General features: G+C 40.5%; 4 protein-coding genes and 1 long non-coding RNA gene across 8 annotated transcripts in view; 1 reads left to right on the forward strand and 4 right to left on the reverse strand.

The window, feature by feature from the left end:
* The first annotated feature begins 731 nt into the window (after positions 1 to 731).
* cdk2ap2 (cyclin dependent kinase 2 associated protein 2) lies at positions 732 to 7,491 on the forward strand. The gene is made up of 5 exons (XM_086119752.1): positions 732 to 808; positions 2,507 to 2,662; positions 5,549 to 5,640; positions 6,479 to 6,599; positions 6,926 to 7,491. Exons 2-5 carry the CDS (start codon positions 2,608 to 2,610, stop codon positions 6,991 to 6,993), a joined length of 336 nt encoding a protein of 111 aa, XP_085975878.1. The 5' UTR covers positions 732 to 808; positions 2,507 to 2,607; the 3' UTR covers positions 6,994 to 7,491.
* On the reverse strand, positions 3,672 to 5,353 carry LOC147200283 (uncharacterized). Its single transcript, XR_015101807.1, has 2 exons — positions 4,514 to 5,353; positions 3,672 to 4,440 (listed from the first exon to the last, which is right to left on the reverse strand). It is a non-coding gene; the product is annotated as an uncharacterized LOC147200283 (long non-coding RNA).
* A 104-nt stretch (positions 7,492 to 7,595) lies between the features above and the next one.
* Positions 7,596 to 11,549, reverse strand: aip (aryl hydrocarbon receptor interacting protein). The gene is made up of 7 exons (XM_086119751.1): positions 11,428 to 11,549; positions 10,367 to 10,549; positions 10,109 to 10,297; positions 9,519 to 9,695; positions 9,297 to 9,438; positions 8,324 to 8,553; positions 7,596 to 8,244 (listed from the first exon to the last, which is right to left on the reverse strand). The coding sequence occupies exons 1-7, from the start codon at positions 11,524 to 11,526 to the stop codon at positions 8,239 to 8,241; spliced, it is 1,026 nt and encodes a 341-aa protein (XP_085975877.1). The 5' UTR covers positions 11,527 to 11,549; the 3' UTR covers positions 7,596 to 8,238.
* A 366-nt stretch (positions 11,550 to 11,915) lies between these two features.
* On the reverse strand, positions 11,916 to 15,585 carry tmem134 (transmembrane protein 134). The gene is made up of 8 exons (XM_086120160.1): positions 15,394 to 15,585; positions 14,834 to 15,087; positions 14,696 to 14,763; positions 13,975 to 14,061; positions 13,807 to 13,883; positions 13,432 to 13,476; positions 12,341 to 12,394; positions 11,916 to 12,237 (listed from the first exon to the last, which is right to left on the reverse strand). Exons 2-8 carry the CDS (start codon positions 15,041 to 15,043, stop codon positions 12,155 to 12,157), a joined length of 624 nt encoding a protein of 207 aa, XP_085976286.1. The 5' UTR covers positions 15,044 to 15,087; positions 15,394 to 15,585; the 3' UTR covers positions 11,916 to 12,154.
* A 2,157-nt stretch (positions 15,586 to 17,742) lies between these two features.
* Positions 17,743 to 21,429, reverse strand: part of doc2g (double C2-like domains, gamma) — a 32,281-nt gene continuing 28,594 nt past the window's right edge. The window contains exon 11 of one of the 4 annotated variants that reach the window (XM_086119865.1): positions 17,743 to 21,319. In XM_086119865.1, coding sequence (XP_085975991.1) covers positions 21,180 to 21,319 — 140 coding nt within the window. In that variant the 3' untranslated portion in view covers positions 17,743 to 21,179. The remainder of the gene's footprint in view (positions 21,320 to 21,429) is intronic. The other 3 variants (XR_015101812.1, XM_086119866.1, XR_015101814.1) reach the window with 3 other exon arrangements.

Consider the following 21,429-nt stretch of genomic DNA (forward strand, 5'->3'; position numbering starts at 1 on the left):
TATGCCTGTTATGAGAAACATCCAGTCATTTTTTTGCGAAACGCATCAACAATTTGTGAGATGACTCAGAATGTCACCACAATTAGCAAAGGTTGTTACCCAAAAAGAGCATTGCCTGCCAACTGCTGATGATTTGCCTCTATCACAAGAGCCCCCTCCCCACCCCAGAAAAAACAAAACAAAAAACATGCCTTCAAAAGCTCATTTTCAATGTCACGTGCAGTACAGCACATACTTTTAGATGTGTATTCTTCATATGGGCATTTATGTCAGATTTATTTCAAATATTTGCTCCAAAAAGGCATTTTCGATCAGGTTTTTACATTTTATTGTACTGGACTAAAAGTTGATCAAAAGTGCTATAATGCTGCTAAATCATACTGAATTTGCAATTAAATAATTAGGTCGCCTAATTATTTCATTTGTACTTTATATATTATATATATATATAAAGATATTTTGGGGGGAGTGCAGCTAGTCATTCTAACCATTTAATCAATTTGATATTGTAAACTAATTTCGTTTAATGTGTGACTGTGTGTTCACTGAATGAAAATAAACTAAAAACATTTTTATAATGTGCCTTGGCTCAAAAAGGACACTGCCATAGATGCCACTTGTCACTTCATTCATTATTGCATTTCTCTCTTCACAGTCACGCCATTGGTCAATTTATTGACCAATGGCGTGACTTAAAAGTTTAATAAATAACGGCGATACGCTTCATCGTCCTTCTGCGCATGCGCAGTTGTTTACTCACAGGAAGGACCCTCACGTCCCACAGAGGATATTAAATCTACTTAAAAAGGTACTCAAAGTACTTAACGTTATGTTATTCTGCGCTCCTCACAATCAAAATACATGGAGCCGACAACTAAATGCTGCAGCTGATGTGCCTTTATTCGTAGAACCGCGCCAACGCTGCTTTTCAGGTCCCTCTCACACTGTTGTGCTAACCGGCGAGAGCTAGCTACATTTAGCATTATACCTTCCTGTTAAGCTAACGTCAGCTATTGTTTCATTCAAGATGGTCTCGAGTTAAGTCCGGTTTGTCTTCAGCGGTTACCATCGCACATAAATCGCCTCTAAAGTACTTTTCAAAATGAAAACCAAACAACTCAACAGCTTTAACGTTGTGTTTATGTGATTTGATTGTCACGAGAACCTTTTCCGACTTGGCTTGTTTTCGTCTTGAGACGCCGACAAACACTTAGCGGCCATTTCTTTAGGTACACCGGCACCATCTAATGATCACCAGAACAATCATTTAAAATGAATGTGTTGAGTAAATTTAGTTGTGATATGGTAATATATATTTTAATGCACGTATAGTATTGTAGTGTCATGGTGACCTAAAATGTTCGAAACAACCCAATACTGACACTTATTTTGAACATCGATATCACAGTATCAAAAGTGTGTTGCGGCTTGCGTTAACTTGCCCACGGGTACCAAACGTTTTGGCCTGTGGGTGCACAGACAGATACGTACACACATATGAATGAACAGCGTCCTTTTTATTTTCACTTTCTGAGAAGTGGCACTTATTTGCGGATATCCTTGATTCATGGTTCTATATATGAGTGTGCTCTTTGCACTCCTCGTAATAAGATTCAGCGCACGAGTAGAATGACTTGAGGGCACCAGTAAAACAAATTTGGGTTACGAGTCGGGCTGCCAGGATTAGTAGACTAGTCACGACTGTGTCGACGACCAAATCTGTTGATGGCTAAATTAGTAGTCGATGTCGTTAATATTTTTTATTTATTTATATTATATATATATATATATATATATTATTTATTTATTTTAATTATTATAATAATTATTTTACGCTTTGTTTGGCCTGTCTTTGACGCACATGCGCAGAGTCATAATTCGGGTCTAACTGGTGTTAGCAACAGTCTGAAAGGTAAAGGGCATTTCACCAAAAGTACTTAATGCAATGCAAACCGGATATGCATGGTGGCACAGCTGTGAAAGGGAAAAATACCCCACTTTGTCTGATGCCAAATTTAGGGCTGGGTGATCTGTCTGAAAAGTATATCACAATAAAAGTATTTCACATTGGTTGATTTATTATCATCATCATTAGTGGTATTGTTATTATTCAAAATAAGGACCCAGAGCAGGAAAAAAGCAAATGTATGTAATTTTATTTCTACCAAATATTTAACACAATTATGAAAAGTAAGATAAAGTGGTCAAGATTAAATAAACACCTTGTGCTTAGTAGAGCTGTGCAAGAACCATTTTTGTGAACTTTGTCTACCGAACCATCTATGAAAAAGTGAAAAAGAAAGTGTGGCTGAACCTTCTTTACAATAGATGACCAATCACCTCTGTGCAACCATTGCAATAAGATTATTTTGTGCATGCAATAAGATTATATTGTGCAGACAAACACGATAACTTTTTTTTGTTTAATGGATATGTGGTGTCGAAGTGAAAGACTTGCTCGCTCTGATATTAATCAGTTAATTTGACAATGCTTTCTGGTGTTCAGCTCTTAGGAGCTCATCTCCAGGAGTAAAGCTGTATAAGCACTGGCCCGACCGGACCGAAGGAAGTGGCGCGTCGTACGGGGAGCTGCCAGTGGACATCGTCATGAGTTATAAGCCCATTGCTCCTGCGCCGTCTGGCTCCAACCACACGCCGCCTGGTTTGTTTTAACACCAACCCTATATTCCTAATGCTGTTTTGGCTACGATAACTGATATCTGCCAAGAATCAGATTGGATACCTCATATGCATTCACATTTTAAAATAATATAGTTTTACAGCAACAGTGATTCTCAAAATAAAGTGGGATACGCACACCCTGATGAACTTTTTCTATTTTTTTAAAAATATTATAATTCTGACATTTTTTAACATCACGTATACCACACATGACGAGGAAAAAACTCGACATGTCTCCTTATCGGCTCCTCTTTTTTCACGGGGGATACTGTCAAGTAGAGTTTGACTTTTTTTTTTAGGGGGAGGGGGTTAACACCTCCATGAAGCAATTATGAATTCTCCCCCCCCCCCCCCAACATACACACACACAGATGGTTCGTTAGGCTTCAAAACACTTGTTACACTTAATAAATCAAACTTTTAAAATGCAAAATGAAGAATAAATCCATGTTGTGGAAACCATAAGATCATTGACATTACTATGCACTTCCAGCAAAAGTTGTTCCTGGTCTTCCAATAGAAAAGGAATAAGAAAGTCATGGTCACAAATGGAAACCCCATAATAGACTGAAGCCGCAAAAACTGAACCGCCAAGTAGTGAAGGAACACTGTTGAGGACAATTTGGCCTTTGCTGACTTTGATCAGCGAAAGGTGGAAACTGTTGATGTTTGGTCTGCTTGTTAACAGTATGTGCCCCTTTTAAAGTAAACACAACCTGTTCGGTGACTTCAACATTGTTATGTTCATTTTGTTCACATGCTTGGAAGGTCAAGTTAATTTATTTCCATCTCCATCTTGCACCATCATAAACCCTCTCATTAACAGTACAGGGAGGGTTAGTGGAACATGCGTACTTTGTGATTGATGTGCTTAACTTTAAAAAATAAACATCATGTAAATCAATCTAATAAAATTATAATAATAACAAAACATCGTGTAAATCAATCCAATACAAAATACCCCTGACATAAGTCACTCTTATGCAGCATTCTGGTGTCGAAGGATTTTACTAATCTGGTACAAACACACTCTGCAACCAGCCACCCTGATGTCACTGTTCATGTAGAAGCCACATGATTTGGTCTGCATGAAAAAGAAATATGTCAGAAATTCTTAAGACAACTGTAAATGATAGCCATGAAGATATTTTTCTCCCCACTGCATGGCTTTGTGGCCTTCTCTGTACAGTCTGTCCGTATTGTTTGCTTGGAGACAAGTTCAGTATAGACCTGCTGATGTGACCGAAACACACCGTGAAGGGAGACATTTTTCATTGAGGGCAAATGTAACATTATTCGTGGGAGGAGCGGCGTGGCCACTAGAATAGTTCGTGGACTTGAGCGTTGGCTTTTTTTTTTTTTTTAATTAAATTTAAATGAATTTAAGTACAATTTTAAAGCCAAGTGTGAAGTAATTTTAAAAACTCCCAAATGAATTATTTTCATGTCACTAGTAGTTAAGATAAGAAAGAAAACCTTTATTTGTCCCACAATGGAGAAATTTGCATTACATAAAGCATGAAAAAATAATTTACTATTCAATGAATTTCATTCGCTTTGTGAGAATGACTATCGTTCCAATTTTCTGGTCCATTTGCCCAACAAAAGCATTTTCATTGTTAAGCGGGTTGCTATGGGTCTAATTGTGAACTTGGGTGAGTTGCTAAAAACTAACGAAAGTGTGCTTGAAATAGTTTTAGCTCAAAGTATTACACAACAGATGGTTGGCCAAGTTTACATCAGATTCATCACATTAACCTTAAAAGGCTTTTGAAGTGCTCACTGCATGTTTCGTTTGTAGAAAATGACACAAAGATGGCAGCCACTTAACATTAAAAGGCTTTTGAAGTGCTCACTGCATGTTTCGTTTGTTTGTTTGTAGAAAATGACACAAAGATGGCGGCCACTTGTCACACTCCGAGTTATTGTACCTTTGTTGACACGGTTTTCTGCATCAATGTCTGTTTCTCTAAAACTGTTCCCGGGGGCCAAGGCATACGTTACAGAATGATCAGTACATTGCCCATTAAATTATATTGTATCACGAAGCGTCATTCAAATGGCCAGCGACCAAAACATTTACTTCAGGGGTGCCCAACCTTTTTTGTCCGCAGATCGACTTGTCAAGCAACCGACGATCAACTCGCTCCCGCACGTGCACGCACTTACACACGCATGCCATGATGAGCAACAGCCATAGCGGCCAGGAACACGGACTAAAAATAAGAATAAAAAGATACAAGAACTTGTGAGTTTGTAAAAAGGAATCAGTGCCTACCTTAGCCGAGACAAGACGCGGCGGCATGGGACGCACTTTGGCAGCGTCTTCACTGCAACGACGTCACTATCGTAGCTCACGTGTATCGTTTTAAAAACTTTTCTCTTCGCACATCAGATCAGATTCCCATTCTTTGCCGGTGCCATCGATGAAATGTACACGAATCAAACTTTGAGAATAATAAAAACTAAAATAGATAATGGCAACAGCTCTAATCGCAAACTGCAAGTGCAGACTGCTTACCGCTAACAACTTCCGGTGATGCAGGTCACCGGCCGCCGTAGGTTAAAGGTGACTTGCTTTGTTTTATTTTTTTTAAATACTTCTGTGAAAGTGAAACTGAGAGGATGTTTAGGGTGCAGTGTGCACTAACACAAAAATATAGAATATTAACAATACTCCCCCTTGGAACCCCCCCCCCCCCCCCCCAATTGCCCTCCACGATCGACTTGAGACCAGTTCGCTGGCTACTGGTCGATCGCACCCCTGATCTACTTGGTTGCTGAATTTCACATGATTGGTGGACAGGCACAACTGGTACCAAGTTGGCATTTTTTGTGTTTCTCTGACTTTGTTGTGTATTTTCAGGCTCCTCCGTGCCCTCTCCTTCGCTCCCGTCATCGTCCAACTTCCGACCAGCCTTCAGCGACTTTGGCCCGCCCTCCATGGGCTTTGTTCAGGTATGCTAGCATCTGTGATGATCCACAACAGTTGAAGTGGCACAGCTGAGCTTCTTTGTTCGAGATACAGTATTCCCACTTTTTGCCATAAAGAGAACAACAAACTGAAATTACAATTTTGTGACTTCCCACATGCTGGCTGGCATTTTGCAGTTAGTGCTGCCATTTCGGGAACTTTTTGAGTTGCAAGGTGCCACTTGGGTCTTTTGTTTTTCTTCATTTTTTTTCTCTTCTTCCAGTCTTTGTGTTGCGTTCCAAACGGAGGTACGAGCAGCTTCAGATATGCTGCCACCCAACCTATGTGGGGGAAAAAAAAGAAATGGAGCAGTTTTGGTACTATCATGCCCTTGCATGTGGGCAAGGAGAGCCACAGTTGTCAATGCACGTGATCAAACGCACAAATACTAAATAAAAACACTTGCAAAGAGCTGCATTAGACCACATCTCATAACTGGACCCTCACACTCAGAAAGCTCCTAATGTCACACACTAGGCCACGCTCCTTGAAGGCAACATCCAAAACACACGCATACTCCTATAAAACAAGTTTATTTCTTGGGTGGCTATGTTTTATACAAAAACAGAGCTATTTTTATTTATTAAACATGTAACAATTTTGTTTTGGGAGGTACAGGATAGAATAACGTCATTTTATTCTCATCTCAATAGAATATACAAGTAATGAGTTACCGATGTGCTTGGTCGCAAACTCTCAAGTCAAGATTCCACTGTATGTGCTACATGTCATGTAGGAAATGAAATAAAGTCACCCAAAGGACCACGGTATGTTATTGATGTTTTGCTGCATCTCTTTGTTTCTCTGAAAAATCCTGCTCAGCCCGTAAAAGTCAGTCAAGGGTCGACCTACAGTGAACTTCTGTCAGTCATTGAGGAAATGAGTCGTGAGATCCGACCCACATACGCTGGAAGCAAAAGTGCGATGGAGAGACTAAAGAGAGGTATTAAACAACACAGCACACCCGGCATTTTGTCCAAGTAGCAAGATAGTCCATTATTCACAATTTATGCAGATTTAAGATTGGTGATGGGTGCTACATGATGACACCCAGATCAAGACCTAATTGTTGAAGTTTAATTCAAGTCACGTATTTTTAGTACTTATGATGGTGCAGCTATTAAACACCAAAACTAATTCGGTGTCATTGCTTTGGCCAAGTGCATGTTTGCCGGTAATTGATATCTTGGGTGAGTTTGACTTCCATATGAGGGTAGATTCAGGCAGATTTGTTTTATATTCCATATTCAAATGCCTTATCTGTTCCAGGTATCATTCATGCACGCGCACTGGTCAGGGAGTGTCTGGCAGAGACGGAAAGAAGCGCCCGTACATAACCCATCCCTCCCCCATCCCCTCCTCCTTATCCATCATCCGTTGTTAGTTCTTATTTTCTGGGTGGTTTTTTTTTTTTTTAAATTACATTGGCCTCGTCAGTCTACCAGGCCATTCTCTTGAAACTACTAGTTCCATTTTCTATTTTTTTTTTCAAACGGCCTGTGGATATTTTAATTAGAGCCGTACGTAAAAAGTAGATTAAACCATTTTATATTTGTTGACAGCCAGACAGACCAAATTATGTCTCCTTTAAGTTAAAACCAAAACTTGTTCTCAAGTTGTGATTTTTTTCCCCCCCTTACCTTTATTCATTTGCGCATCATGAATCGAGACCATTTGCTTTCCTGCTCACCTGCATTGGTCCTATTTTCTAGTCAACGTTCAACAAGAACTATGTACTGTACCTCTCAAGTCAATTTGTTATTGTGGGAATTTTGTAAACCAAACTTTTGCAGTTCAGTATGTATATCTTAATTAAACGATATAAAAGAAATCACTACCTGTCCTGTTTTTTTCTCCCCCTCATTGGACAAAGATTAATTTGGTTGTATTGCAGAAACATAATTGGACCACATGGGAATCCGTATTAAAAATGCCAATGCACGAATAAACGCATTTATTTGGATTACACAATTGCTGCTTCAGTGACATGAAACTACGAGGGTGAGACTCATCCACAGAGTTGTTTCCACAATTTGGGTCTACAAAGAGTGACAGACAGCAAGTGATGAAAACCAAAATATTTTTCCCCCACATGTGAAATAAGAATACAGAAGAAAGCAACATCCAAGTGTGTCGTTTTGATTGTCAACGTCTCCATCTGCCAGCTATATTGACCAGGAGAAACCAGTCCGTTAATCCTAAAACCAATGAGGTCCAGAGGGCCAAAAGGAGAGCTGTACGAGTAAAAATTCTCAATTCAGATGTGATTACAAGTGGATTATTACACTGAATAAAAGAAAAGTAAGAGATTGCAGCAGAGCAGTTTGTGTGGCACTTAAAAACCGGCGTCTGTATGAGGGAACCGACGGATACATCAAACAGATTAAATGACGACACTTGAGGCTTTGAGTTGCTATTGGCAACAAAACAATCAAAGGGAGAAACAAATCTGACTTTGGGAACATGATGTTCTCACAGAGTACAGAGTTTTGTCTTGTGAGTGTGGCTCAAACTGAAACACCAGCACCTGGTGTTTCTATGCTTTCGCCTTGAAATCTAAAGGTATCTTCTCATTGTACTCCTCAACCCTGATGAGAGAAAAGAGCAAAAGAATAACTGTAGAGAACACTACTGAAAGGGAAGGACAATTGGTCCATGTGAACTGACCGTGGTCGCAGTTGGCGGTGGTGAGTTGTAATTGAACAGGCCTTTGTAGCGTCCCTTCTCCTCCTTCTCCTTGGTCCGGATGCGATCCTCCATGGCCCGCAGCTCCTTGGTGACAGACGGCCCGAGAGACGGGTCCAGCTCCAGCACCTTGGCGAAGTCCGCACGGGCCTCCGTCTCGTTCCACACTGCGGCATGGGCCTTCGCTCGCTTGTAGTAGGCCTTAACGTTGTCTGACACACAAGGACAAGCATGTCAAATTGACGAAGGACAAACAAGCCAACAGCAAATGGAAAGCTATCAAATTTAAAGATCTTGACAACTAACAAAAAGAAAACAGATTTTTACATTGAATACAACCGACTGTTCAGTTTGGCGTCACTTTAAAAATACCCTTATTTTATTTTCCACATTAATAATATCCACTTGAGCTACACATCTTAGCCAATTGGCTAGCGTACTTTTACAGGTCTTACCACCGTGGTAGGAAGAAAAAAAAAACGTTTGTTGTCTTAGCTGTCTGTTTGTTTCTTCCTTGCGTGTTGTATTTTCAATGTATCCAAGAAATATAAATACATTGATGTCGTTTGTATAGAGCTAAGTTTTCATGGCTTTCATGTGTAATATGTGCAAGCTACTTGTGCATATGTGCAAAAGCACTTCCTTTTTGACTACGCACAGAGCCATTAAAGATGGCAAAGGCCGATTATTTAGGCTTTGTTTGTGTTTGCATGTATCATGTCATTTGTATAAATAAATAAGATACATGTATTCAACATTTGTCCAAAAATACCAGCCATAAAGATTTTTGTGCTGAAATTGGATGCTTAGGAAGTTTCATTCCATTTGCATGAACATGGCAAAAATGGTTCAAAGGGGAGCAAGGTGGCCACTGTGCTCCAATTCCACACTAATCACAATGATTACCATCTACCATGAAGCACAGGCTCGCGGAGAATCATGAGGTGAGCCTTACCCTCGTATTTGAATGTGAGTGAGGAGCAGTGTTCGATGACTTCGTAGTAGTGGCCTTGGAGTAGCTTGCACTGGCAGTAGTTGAGGAGAAGAGGCGTGATCATGTGGTCCAGCTTGATCCAAGCTTCATCTCCTGGATGCTCCTGAAATGAAAATATGAAGAGGTGTCGGATATACTGGCAAGGTGTTGAGAAGGAACGGGCATGAGCCAGATCTCATTGACCTTCATCTGTAGATTTTTGAGGCAGGCGATGCCGTTGTAGTATTTGTCGGTGGCCTCTTGTATTCGGCCTTGCTTGAAGAGCATGTTGCCCTCCTCGTGGATGTGAGGCACGAAGGCCAGCTTCTCCTCGTCCGTCATGGCCCACACGTCCAGCTGGAATGAGCCCGGAGGAAGAACCTGCAAGCACACTGGAGCTCAGCAGCAGCTTTCACAGTCGCTGCATACAACGCTATTACTGGATACTACAGCAATCTCTTTTGTAATATACTACCGAAAAAAATACAATTCTAGGTGAACCTTATAAAACAGATAACATTTTTTCTTGTTCCGAAAAGGAATAATTCAAGGGTTAGAGCAGTAATAATAACAACACCAATAATAATAATTAAAAACAAAGATGATTTAATCTCTTACAAAATACCATCAAAAGGTCAATTTAAATCTCAAAATGCAATCACACTGATCGTTTGTTATATTTTCATTTTTTGAGATGGTGAAATTTGGGTTTTTGCTCGCTGCGAACTTGAATAATCAAAATGATTCTGCTGTAACTACCCCCTCAAAGCCAAAATGTGTCTCATTTCACGCACCTCCATCAGCTCAATGGCGAATACAAGAGGCTGTGGATTAGCCTGAAGGTGGTCCAGGTCTTTGTGGCCCAGCGAGTGGTGGGAGTGGATCTGGGCAATGCCACAGCAATGTCTCTGGCCTTCCAGGGGGTCTTTTCCAATGCTGATGTTCCTCAGCGACTGGGACACCAGCGGGTAGAGTGCGGTGTGCTGTGAACAAAAACAGACCATCTCAGATATGCCAGTGTACATAAACACCTATTTAACGAGCTCACTCACTTTGGCGTCACATGTGAACTCGGCAATTTCTCCTTCTCTCATAGAGATGATCACTCGTTCCCATACAGCCAGTTTAAACTTCTTGCCCAAGATCAGCTCCATTGGTTTGCTGCAGCCCCCCATGTTCCTGGAGTCATCCAGCACTGTGCCATCACACAGGCTGGTGCGGTAGTGGAAGACCACCTGGAAGAACAAGCAGTAGGTTAATTATGCCAAAATGAAAATATGCTTGAGACACAGCCTTACGAAACATCCTCATTATTTTAAATGTAAAAAAAACCATTATATATATATATATATATGTATATATGCGCGCCATGGTGTCATTCTGCTAGTCAACTCAAATTATACAAATCCACCAAACACAAGAAAATAGTTTTCAGAAGCCTGATTCCAACTCATAACATCAAAATCATTTTGATTAATTCTAACATATAAATTTCATATACAACAATGTTTTTTTACGTAAACATCACAATTAAAGAATATATATATTTGAAATGAAAATTTTCACTCTGTCTATAGTCTATATTATTCACGTGTTTCACTTTTTGAAATGCACAACGGGAGATACAACATTGTCCACTTTATTCTAATTTATTGCGTTTCAGATTCGACAGTGTTGATATTTAAAACGCAAAATGTCTTGAGAATGGCGACATTCCTTCTACTGTTTATTCTGGCCAATCACAACCTTGGAATATTGATTGCTACAGTAAACCAACCAATCAGCATTGATAAACAACCCATCCTGTTCCGCCCATATCCGTCCATCTGATGAGTGAAAAAAAACATTGAAAAGGGGGGGAGAAAGGAATGCCTACTGGCCAAACGTTTTAAAACCAGGAAGCGATTAACAACCACGTTCTTCCATGTGCGTCGGTGGTGGCTCTTGATACAATAAATGACTTTAGGTAGCGTGAAACAAATAAAATGTGTTAGCCAATATAGTACAACAGATACGAAAAATTAGCATTAGCAAACGCGATAGAGCGCGTTTGCTAGCATTTACAAAGACGCAAATTAGAGGCAGTGACCCACAATTTAGATTAATTTTTTACCTTTGTTCCATCGGGGAAGGGCGATAGCTGTCCTTTACCCGGGCTAATCAATTTCTTACTGATCCCTTCCGCGAGAAGCCTTCTTGCCTCTTCCTCCATCCTTGGCAGAGTCGTAACTGACGACAAAGTACGATGTTTACCGAAGAAAGCCGATTCTAGTTTTATCACGTTTTGGGCGAGCAGCGCCCTCTATAGGTAGGCGGCATTGCAGGCTATCGTATTGACGCAGAAATTAAGCTTTTAGTGCGTTGAGTTGAGCCACATATCAGTTTGGTCTTGTTGAAATATTCAAAAAAAGTTCTACATGTCAGAATTTGGGAGGGCACCCCCGTACCTGGATAAAATCTTCACAAACACAGGGAGAACTTGCACTATGGGAGAACTATGTTGCAAAACAAACGATTTGAAACCAAACCTCAGAGGTAGAAGGCTGTTGTGTTAACTGCTTCTCTGAGCTGTCCTGTGCTATAAGTCAGGCTGGGTTGGGCTAAACTTTAGAAATGTTTTTTATTGTAATTTCACAGTCAGTGTTCACATAGCATAAAAATACTCTACAATGTCCATGGAAGTACACAGGCCAGTTCATATAGTGGGAAAAAGCCAAGAAAGTGAATAGTTGATATGTCAGTGGTCATCAGAAAAACAAGAAAAACTATATGATGCATCAGTACGTTGCCATGGTAACAGAACAAAAGTAAAAGTGGTTAATGTGGTGTTTGATGACATCTTATTTTTCAAAATAGGGCAGGTAGAACAACTTGAAGCCTCTTCTTCCACGGACAGCACAGCTGATGTATATCACATGATACACTGGAGAGAGTTCATAGAATAGTAATGTTATTATTCACAACACTCTTTATGGAATGTCAAAGAAAGTTCTGAGTGGGACTCCTGCAAAAAGGGATTTCTTTACCTCCAGGGATGAAGAGCAGGAATCCAGGCACAAAGAAGATAGCACTTGAAACGCCTGTGACCAAACGCAGAAAACAGTCTGCAGTCATATTAAATTACATTTGGCTCCAGCCAAAGCATGTCTGTGATTCCAATATTACGTTACAAAAAGTATACAGTAATGCCACTTGTTTTTACTCCTGGTCATCTGATTATGCATCATGGCTGTAACAGCCACATGCATAACTCGGTAAGCAGCCCTGGATTTCTAGTTTAGACCCCTGCTGAAGATGAGAATGACACAGTAAGCGGCAGCAGCCCCCCACATTCAATTGAGAAACGTGCTTTTCACCTTGGCTTATGGTTTCTATGATTAATCCTTTCACTATATTATCCACAAAAAGTAAAACTAATGTGTGCCCATTGGGTGTCTCACATCTCACGTTAGATGTCACGACACTCCTTCAAATGATTGCTTCTGCCTTGTCAAAACAGCACCATCTAGTGTTTAAAGTAAGACGTACAATGCAGATCAAAACGCATATCGTTCTGACCAGGGCATTTACTCATTTTACTCAAATATCACATCTGTTACGTCAAACAACACTTGATGTTTTAAAAATAAAAGTTTCGTCTAGTCACCGATTACAAGCCATTGAATGAGTCGATTGGGTTTTGAATTTCTGCCAACATTAGTCATGTGAATAAAACACCAATAAAGCATTTGTACTGAAGAAAAAGGAAACTGCCATTATGACTCGAAATAATTGTGCTTTGAAAATCTTATAGATAAAAATCAGGAACACTTCGTTTGACAAAGAAAAAAGGGAGAACATGTGTTTTCATCTTGCCAAACCAGCAGCACGTTTCTGCTTTTAAATCCACAAATAGAAGTAGGATGTGTGAATTCGGAAGGATTATGAAAAGAAACATTGTGTATGTGTGTGTGTGTGTGTGTGTGTGTGTGTGTGTGTGATTTATCAAAGCGGATTTTCTACCTCCTGTGGAACAGACAATACAGTTTCCATATTCTACTTCAACAATATCTGATGATATCATAATTGCTCTCACAGAAAAAACACACAATTCCTTCCAAGCAGATATTTGTCTTACCCGCATTTGGATTGAGCTGTATGACAACACCAGTGAAAATAAGAGCTACAAAGAAAGAGTACATGTGGAAATTAGCAAGATGGCAGAAATTAGACAAGTGGGCGGTCAATGTAGGTTTCAGTGGGCCAAACGCACACACCTTGGACCGAATGTTTTAAAGTACTGCAAAGTAAATTCCACACAGAAAGAACCGAGATTCAAATGCTGGTCATTACTAGAACTATAAATGAGCATTTTGAGGTTCAGGATTTGGTTTTGTTTTTAGAGCAGTTTCTCTGAGTGTGAATTTACAGTATTGGTCTAGTGTGGTGGTTCGGTTTACATTGAAACGGGCTATATTTGGCCCACGTACTGTAGGTTCAACATCAAACTTACCAACTCCAGTAAATAAGAGAAGGAAGGAAGCAAGGACAACTCTTCTGTTTTTCTTCACCAGCGGATGAGACACCCAACTGCCCAACAAATGAATGTTGTGAGGAACCAACTTGAGTCGCCTGCATGTGTGTACGAGTGTGTGCGTGTGTCTAAGTGTTTCGATCTCACCCGCAGCAATGTGCTGAAAGTTGCGTGACGGAACTCAAGGTGCTGAAGGACCACTGAGAGCTGCAGTAAGATAGTGTGGAGGGATCACTGTGGGTGGAAAAAGAGCATGAACACTGTGTCAAACCAGTAAAAGACACACAAACTCACAAATAACTAAATAAATAAATTAAAATACAGCGGATCCTGAAAGTTTTCCTTTTCAGAAATGGTCAGATAAAGGATTTACTTGCTTGTTTAATTTTACATTTGATCGGTGGTCAGGCACTTATGAGACCCACCAACTATATTTGTACACAAACAGTAAAAAGTCAATTTGACATGATTTGACCTCTTTAAACCTGGAGTCTTAGTGAGCTGAAATTCTTGATGGTTTGGGTATTTTGTCACAGACGTTATTACCGTGAGACACCTTGGTTTTAAATTGTGGAAAAAAATGCACAGTGGTCTCTCTCTCAATTTTTTTTTTTATGTTAAAGGTGATTGTCAAATGCTTGTTTGGCCCCTTTGTGTCCTTGGATGGAATCACAAACAGTCCAGGAAGGGTGTAATCCACCTCTTGTCCAAAGCCTGTTGGAATAGACTCAAACTAACCTGTGACTCTAATGAGTACAAGCAGGATAGAAAATGGACGAATGGATGAGTTCTCTTTAAACATTCTAAATCAGAGCGGTATCCCTGAAGAACCCGTGTTCAAACTATACATGCTACAAAATGGACCAACCTGATTTTGAAGAAGTTGTTAAAAGAAGAATTGCCATTGTTGGTAAGTGGGTCTTCATTTTCCAAATTCTAGAAAAGATCAGAAAATGATAAAGGAGGTGTGTTTTTGTAAGTGAAAAGTAGGGTAGGTGCGTCTTACTTGATACTTCAGGTTACTGTGCTCCGGTGAGGCAAGCAAAACGGGCGAGGGATGAGGCTGAGGTTTGGAGAAAGTCAGAGGCCCGAACGTGAGCTCTGCTTCTCTGTCCTTATCCCGAGAATTCCATCCATCGGCGTCCACGCCAGACATGGCTTCTTCTTCATCGACTTCCAACGCGAAAGCGTCGTCGATAGTGAACTGCGTTGCCATGGTGATCACCTCTTATGCGCTGATTTCTTGTGGTTTGGGGTTCACTGTGGTTGTGGAAAAATAAGAACAGATGTCATCACAAATAATACGCATGTATGAGCATTACAAATGGCGAAAACTTTTTAAGGCATTTTTTAAGTTGGATTTTTGGACTAAAAGGTTCGTAAAAACAACAGGAATTTTAAAATTCCTCCTAATTTCCAGTATGATCTAGTTAACACCAGTTAAATCGTTGTTTATGACTAGAAAACGATGTAATTTGTCGCGCTGTGGCAAACAGGAAGGCTTAGCTGCTCTGATCTCAGCCTTTGTTTCCGCTAGTCGATCAGATGACCAAAAGGAAAACTTACTGTTTCCAAACAGGCTCTTTTGGCAGAGGTTCATCTGGACTCCAACACGTTTGGTACAAAGCTCACATAGCTCCGAGATTTCTCCTAACACAAGTGGAAGCTGTTTAGAACGAGATGCTAACGTTTTTGAGAGCGTCAAGCGCGTTCCCAAAACTTTCTCCTCTCTCGCTCTTTCCAGTTTCCCCCCCTCATTAGCCGGCTATCGATTGCATATGCCTGATTACGCCCAGTGAATGTCCGGGAGTGATCTCAATGGAGCATCGATTTATCGATGGGACTCCTCGTCTTGTTGACGACTTGTTTAAAGGTACGAGACATTCGCAGCGACAAGATACAGTCTGGCTCGCAGTTCAATGAATTATTTTTGGTCTTGACAACGGACGTGTCTTGGGCGGTTGGCTCCGATGGTGGAAGAAGATGCTGCTCTGACCTGTTAGAACCAATATGTGGCTATGGACAAATGGACAGTATATTGATAATTGTATACAATATGTCATAGTTATACATTATCAACAAATGTACAATATGATTTAGATCAGGGAGGAGCCATTGAAATGACATAGAGGGCCACAATTATTCACCAGGGGGACATAAAGTGCGGTACTCTCCCTAACCATACTAAGACTAATATGTGAGAATTCTTTTTTTTTCTTTTGTTGAACCACTGTATATCACAATATCTTAATATATTTCCTTCTCAAATCGACTTTTCAACAACAAAGGGTGTGAAGAAAGCAAAAAATAACCACATGCTGTGAATTTTTTACATTCCCAGTGCGAAGGGCTCTTGTGCATACAAAACTGTTGCACCAACAAAAATGCACATTTTTCTCCACAAAGACCAAGTCACTGAAAGATGTTAATATTACACTAGATTTGTCCTTTACTTCTTTTATTGCATGGTTTTTCACACTCGAGTAATTTTTTGCTGCACTTGTGGTAGAAGGAGCAACTCAGATAAGAATGAATTAAAAACTGAAAGTCAAGAGCACGAACTAAACTATTCAATCAAAACACTTGTTCAGTTTAATTTCTAAATGCAAATGTCCAAGAGCCATTCATCTACAAACTAGCACAAGTGTCTTCTGCATCCAAGTGCTGTTAAAAAAGCAATGGTGTATTCTGACTATTCAGAAACTTTCCCTTGCAGAACAAAAAAAAAAGAAAAGAAAATGCATCCCATCAGTTGGTGTCTGTAGCTGACGTGTGGCGAAATGATTTGTTTTCCAACACATCAAAAGTCTAGCATGTGCAACAAACGAAGCTTCAAAGCAATAATGATACATCGGTGCATTGCTTTTACTTTAGTGGAGCAGAGTCAAAGAACCAGGAAAAAGGAGGTCAACAGCTATGGATGTGAGAAGCACAGAGACTGAGGCCATTTGAGCCTTACCGTGAATTGATGAGATATGAGGTTTGTTTGTGGCCCAAATTATTGAAGAGTTTAATATTTTTGTAAATGAAAAGGATTCGGATTCGTGTTCTTTAAATAGAAAATGGATGCATAGATATTTGAGGTGCTTGCATGTAGACCTGCTCCACATGTTAAGTGCCTTGAGATAACCTCTCTTGTAAAATTGCAAATAAAATTGACGTGGCTTATTGACCTTTCCTACTGACTAATTTAATTTGCATTCTTCTCCTGTCTCCTCCGTGTTCATGTCTACACAAGACATCCAGCCCTTATAATTAGACTTTGGCTGTTGCTGCACTTGGAGGTCAAAGTGCTACAGAATCGGCAAGTTTTGTGAGGGCCTTAAAAGCACATTTCGTCGGTTATTAAAAAAATATTAATTTAAACTTTAGGCGGAGAATTTCTTGTATCCAAAAGATAAGGCATGAGAAGGCTTTAACAGCATTTGCGCAACTTCATTTGAGCGGCTGGCTGCTAGCATTTTACGATGAAACAAAATACAATAAGTTCTTGGAACTGTTCTTCAAACTTGAAATAAGACAAAGATTCTTTACACTTATAGAAATTGTTGACGATTTTAGCAATCCGAGCTCTAGCTCAACAACTGCATGTAATCAGCATCATACTGAAATCGGTTTACATTATAGCAAAAGATTAGCGGCGGTCATCAGTAGCCTACACTTGGAACAGTGACCATAAAACGTATAATTTTGTGAAATCATTATCTCCCTAAGGGTGTAGCTCAAAACTGAGCATTATTATTGTTATAAAGTTAGAATCTGTCAAAAATCGTTCTCGTCTTGTACAGGAGTCGGTAATGCTGGGACCCACGAGTGCGCTTTTATAGAACCAAATAATGCGATTCCTATGTCGTTATTGAATATTCTCTCTCAAAACGAAACTCCAGGCATTTGACGCGAAAGAAGAGCAGGCGGTGAAACGACTGTAGTTTATTTTGAGAAGTAGTGACACAACATTACCACATGATGCCAGTCGTCACACTGTGATTCTGACAGTTCATAAACAACAGACTTGCCCCCCCCCCCCCCCCCTTGCATTATTACCACCCGCAGCGTTTCGGAAGGCAAGTGTCAAACGCAAAATAATATACACAACAATCCTGAATGACAGACAGCCTGCACAAAAGTGCACGCGGATGGCAGGATGGATGACACGAGCTGTCAACACATCGGCACGCTGCACTATACACGATGGTGATTATTGCGAAACATGCAGCTACATTGAAGATCAAATGTGAGCAAAGCATGCAAGAAGGGTGGACGTGCTGGCAAAAAAAAAAAAAAGTATCACGATCATTTCATTTTGGTTTGATAATCTTACTGCTGTCACACTGGGAGCTTTTGATGCATAGAAAAAGAAAAGAATGAGCCGCCACCGTGGCTCAAGCTTTTTTGTCGAAGCCTTCCAAGGGTCTAACTATTTTCATAGTCTTGTTCTTGACAGTTTTTTTTTTTTGGGGGGGGACAGAGCTCCTTTGCCCATTCGGAACAGTTTTGCTTTCTGTGGTAAACATGAGACATTCACATACCTGTCAACTTTTCGGAGCGCCAACCTGTATAAACTACCAAAAAAATCCTTATAAAGAGCAAAAAATCCTTATAACACACCAAAGCATTTTATATGTCAAAATAACGGCAGAAAACCCCCCACAAAATTATATTTATTGTAGATCTCCATAATACAATGTCTGGTTAATGTCTAATCATCGTTCTACTTAGTGGCATTACTGTGTTCAGAGTTGTATTCCTGCGTTACTTTTTTCACCAACTCCAAATCATTTGGAGTTGGTGAAAAACCCCCCAGAAATTTTCAGAATCCGTATGATTTGTGCGATACGGCCATATACGTAAGATTCGCCACAAAATCCGTATGAACTATGGCTAAACCGTATGAGTTGACAGATATGCATTCACAAGGTTGTCGAAGGTCTTGACGAATCGATTGGATTGAAAACCTCCCGCAGGACTCTGACTGACTATGGGCGTGCTTTCGTAGAGCAGAGTCTGGTTAGGGCTGTGTTGAAACTCTTAAGTGATAGCCACTAAGGCCGCTCCATATGCAGACACACGTTGCCAGCAAGCCAAGATTTTAGCAGGGGATGCTTTTGTTTACAACCAGCTTTCACATGCTTTTTTAAAATGTATTTTACAAATATACTTTGGGTAATCCTTGCCACTCAGTGTATGAAAATAAACCTGATATTCAGTAGTATTATAAAAGGAAGTGATCACAGAAATGGTCAATAAGTCTTTATGTTGGGAGTGTCCGAGGACACCGAGTATTAAGTTGTAAGCCATGCTATTCCCATAAATCAAGTGACAGCACCCATTCCCGAATGGATAAATTACTGTATGATAATTCCTTCAGGAAATAAAAGTTGCATTGTTTATTGATTGATATTGTACACACTGAAGTAACAATGAGAAGCTCACCGCTCAAACATCAATCTTTCTGTACACCGATGAGTATGCAGCACAGTGAACGAACGAAGGCAAAAACACTCACTGGACACTTCATTAGGCACAAAATCAAAAGAGAGCCAATACAAGAGCTGGATCAAAATGGTGCTCAGCTAATGTGGTGTCGTTAGAGGGCAAAATAACTACACCTCTCGGAGTGATGTAGTTACCAACAAACGCGTATTTACAAGTATTGGATGGATGGCGAATACCCCGCTGGCAGTATCACTCATATGTGAAGAACACTTTTTCATGCTTGTCTTGTATTGGATCTCATTCGATTGTGCAGGTGTCTCAAAAACTGTTCTATGATTGGGAGTGGATGTGATGACACGTGATTGACAGTTTGTCAGTGCGCTTTCCATCCAGGAACGAATGCACATCGCTCGCTACGACCACTGGAGGAAGCGGAGCTTTTCTCCCTTCTTGTGCACTGCTTACTTGCCCTTGTTGTTTTTGTGTCAAACACGCATACGCGCGCACACGCACGATCACACGCATACATCGACTCACACAGTGTGCTTCTTGAAGTTCAGTTGTGATATTCGCAATGGGGCACGACGTGAAATGAGATGCTGCAAAAACAAAATTGAGGCACTCAAATTCTCACTGCCTGCTTCACACATATGCACATACAGATGACGATCACAAAGACAATGAAGGACAAATTGTTCAAAACACAGACATATTAAAGGAACAAATCCACCATATGGATACTTTTGTGCTTTGTATCATAAAAGTAACGATGCCGCGTTACAATATAAGACAGCATAACGATGGTGTATTGACACCGTGGGCCTGATTTACTAAAGATTTGCGTGTGTGAAAAGGGCATAAACATGATTGGTCACGCAAACAGATGTGGAAGCCGATCGATCAACTGACGGGCACACCAACGACGCCAAATTCACAACATTGCCATACAGTCATTTCGCTTGTCAGAGGAGTATATGCATGACTTAATAAACCTGAGATGAATTGCTATTTCCACTCGTGTAAACATTTTTAAAATAAAATTATCCTGACATATTGTCTCTTCGGTACTGGCATTTTGAAACCATCATGTAGGGAGCCAGTCACAAGAAGGAGTCATGCCATATCACTTCTGTCATTTCAGCACAGTGTGACCACTGGTGCTGGTATCTCTCAGGGCAGGTTACAGGAGTGCTGGCTCAAGCTTCATACACACGATTACACGGGATGGTAATTGAATATTCAATTGCCATGTACTCAGCATGCGTTAAATCAAACAAAACTTCGATGCGCTTCCCGTGAAGAGCACCGCAAACACGTGAAGAAATTATTCTCCCCCTTCAAAATGTTCCATGGTGAAAACCATCTGCACTACCTCAAGCAGAAAACCTTCTATTAAATGCACTACTTTTACATTTGTTGCCAAAAGCATGTCGCTTTCTGTTAAGTTGGTGCACAAGTGCCTTAGCACATGTCGCGTTCTGTTAGAGCGGGTGCACTCGTGCCTTAGCGCCTCCCTATTTGGGATCTTGGTAAATCAGGCCCAAAGAGTCACATGGCCTCACAATGTTGCCGGCCTCGTTCACGGCGTGAACTCTCATCATCTCTTCATTAGTTGAACATTTGAACAAGGGCATTCGAGCGACTTCCACAAGGTCTAAATGACAACATTGTGTGAGTATCTCTTTGTAACACTTATGAGGGCAATTTGGTTTACCTTAAAAAAATAAACACCACACCTTTTTAACATCACTGATGTCAGAATGAAGGTCATTTACAAATAATCGGTGCTGTTGGCATTATATGATGGATTTCATCTTCATCACTATTACATGATTATTATTATTGCAGTTTTGTTCTTTTCTCTTGTTATCTTTCAGGGGGATGTGCATCTGTGTTTACTGTGTGTCTGGTGTGATTTAGTCCGTTTTGTCGCTGCTCGGGGCTCCTTGCTGTGTGAGCGTATGCCAGTACTCCACTTTTTTCCCTTTGTTTTTGAGACACTCGAACCAGTGTCTGAGTCTCTGTCCGCTCGCGTTGATGCCCAGCTCCACGCCACCTGGAGGCACAGGCCGAGAACAGAAGACGGAGTAAGGACGTGAATTGGGTGACGGCCGGGCCCAAGTGAAAGATGTTTGGCTCGGGAATTAGGAGAATAGGCGAAGCTAT

Source organism: Hippocampus guttulatus, chromosome 9, assembly GCF_054856545.1.
Source record: "Hippocampus guttulatus isolate MCC_2025c chromosome 9, RoL_Hgut_1.0, whole genome shotgun sequence".
Taxonomy (NCBI): domain Eukaryota; kingdom Metazoa; phylum Chordata; class Actinopteri; order Syngnathiformes; family Syngnathidae; genus Hippocampus; species Hippocampus guttulatus.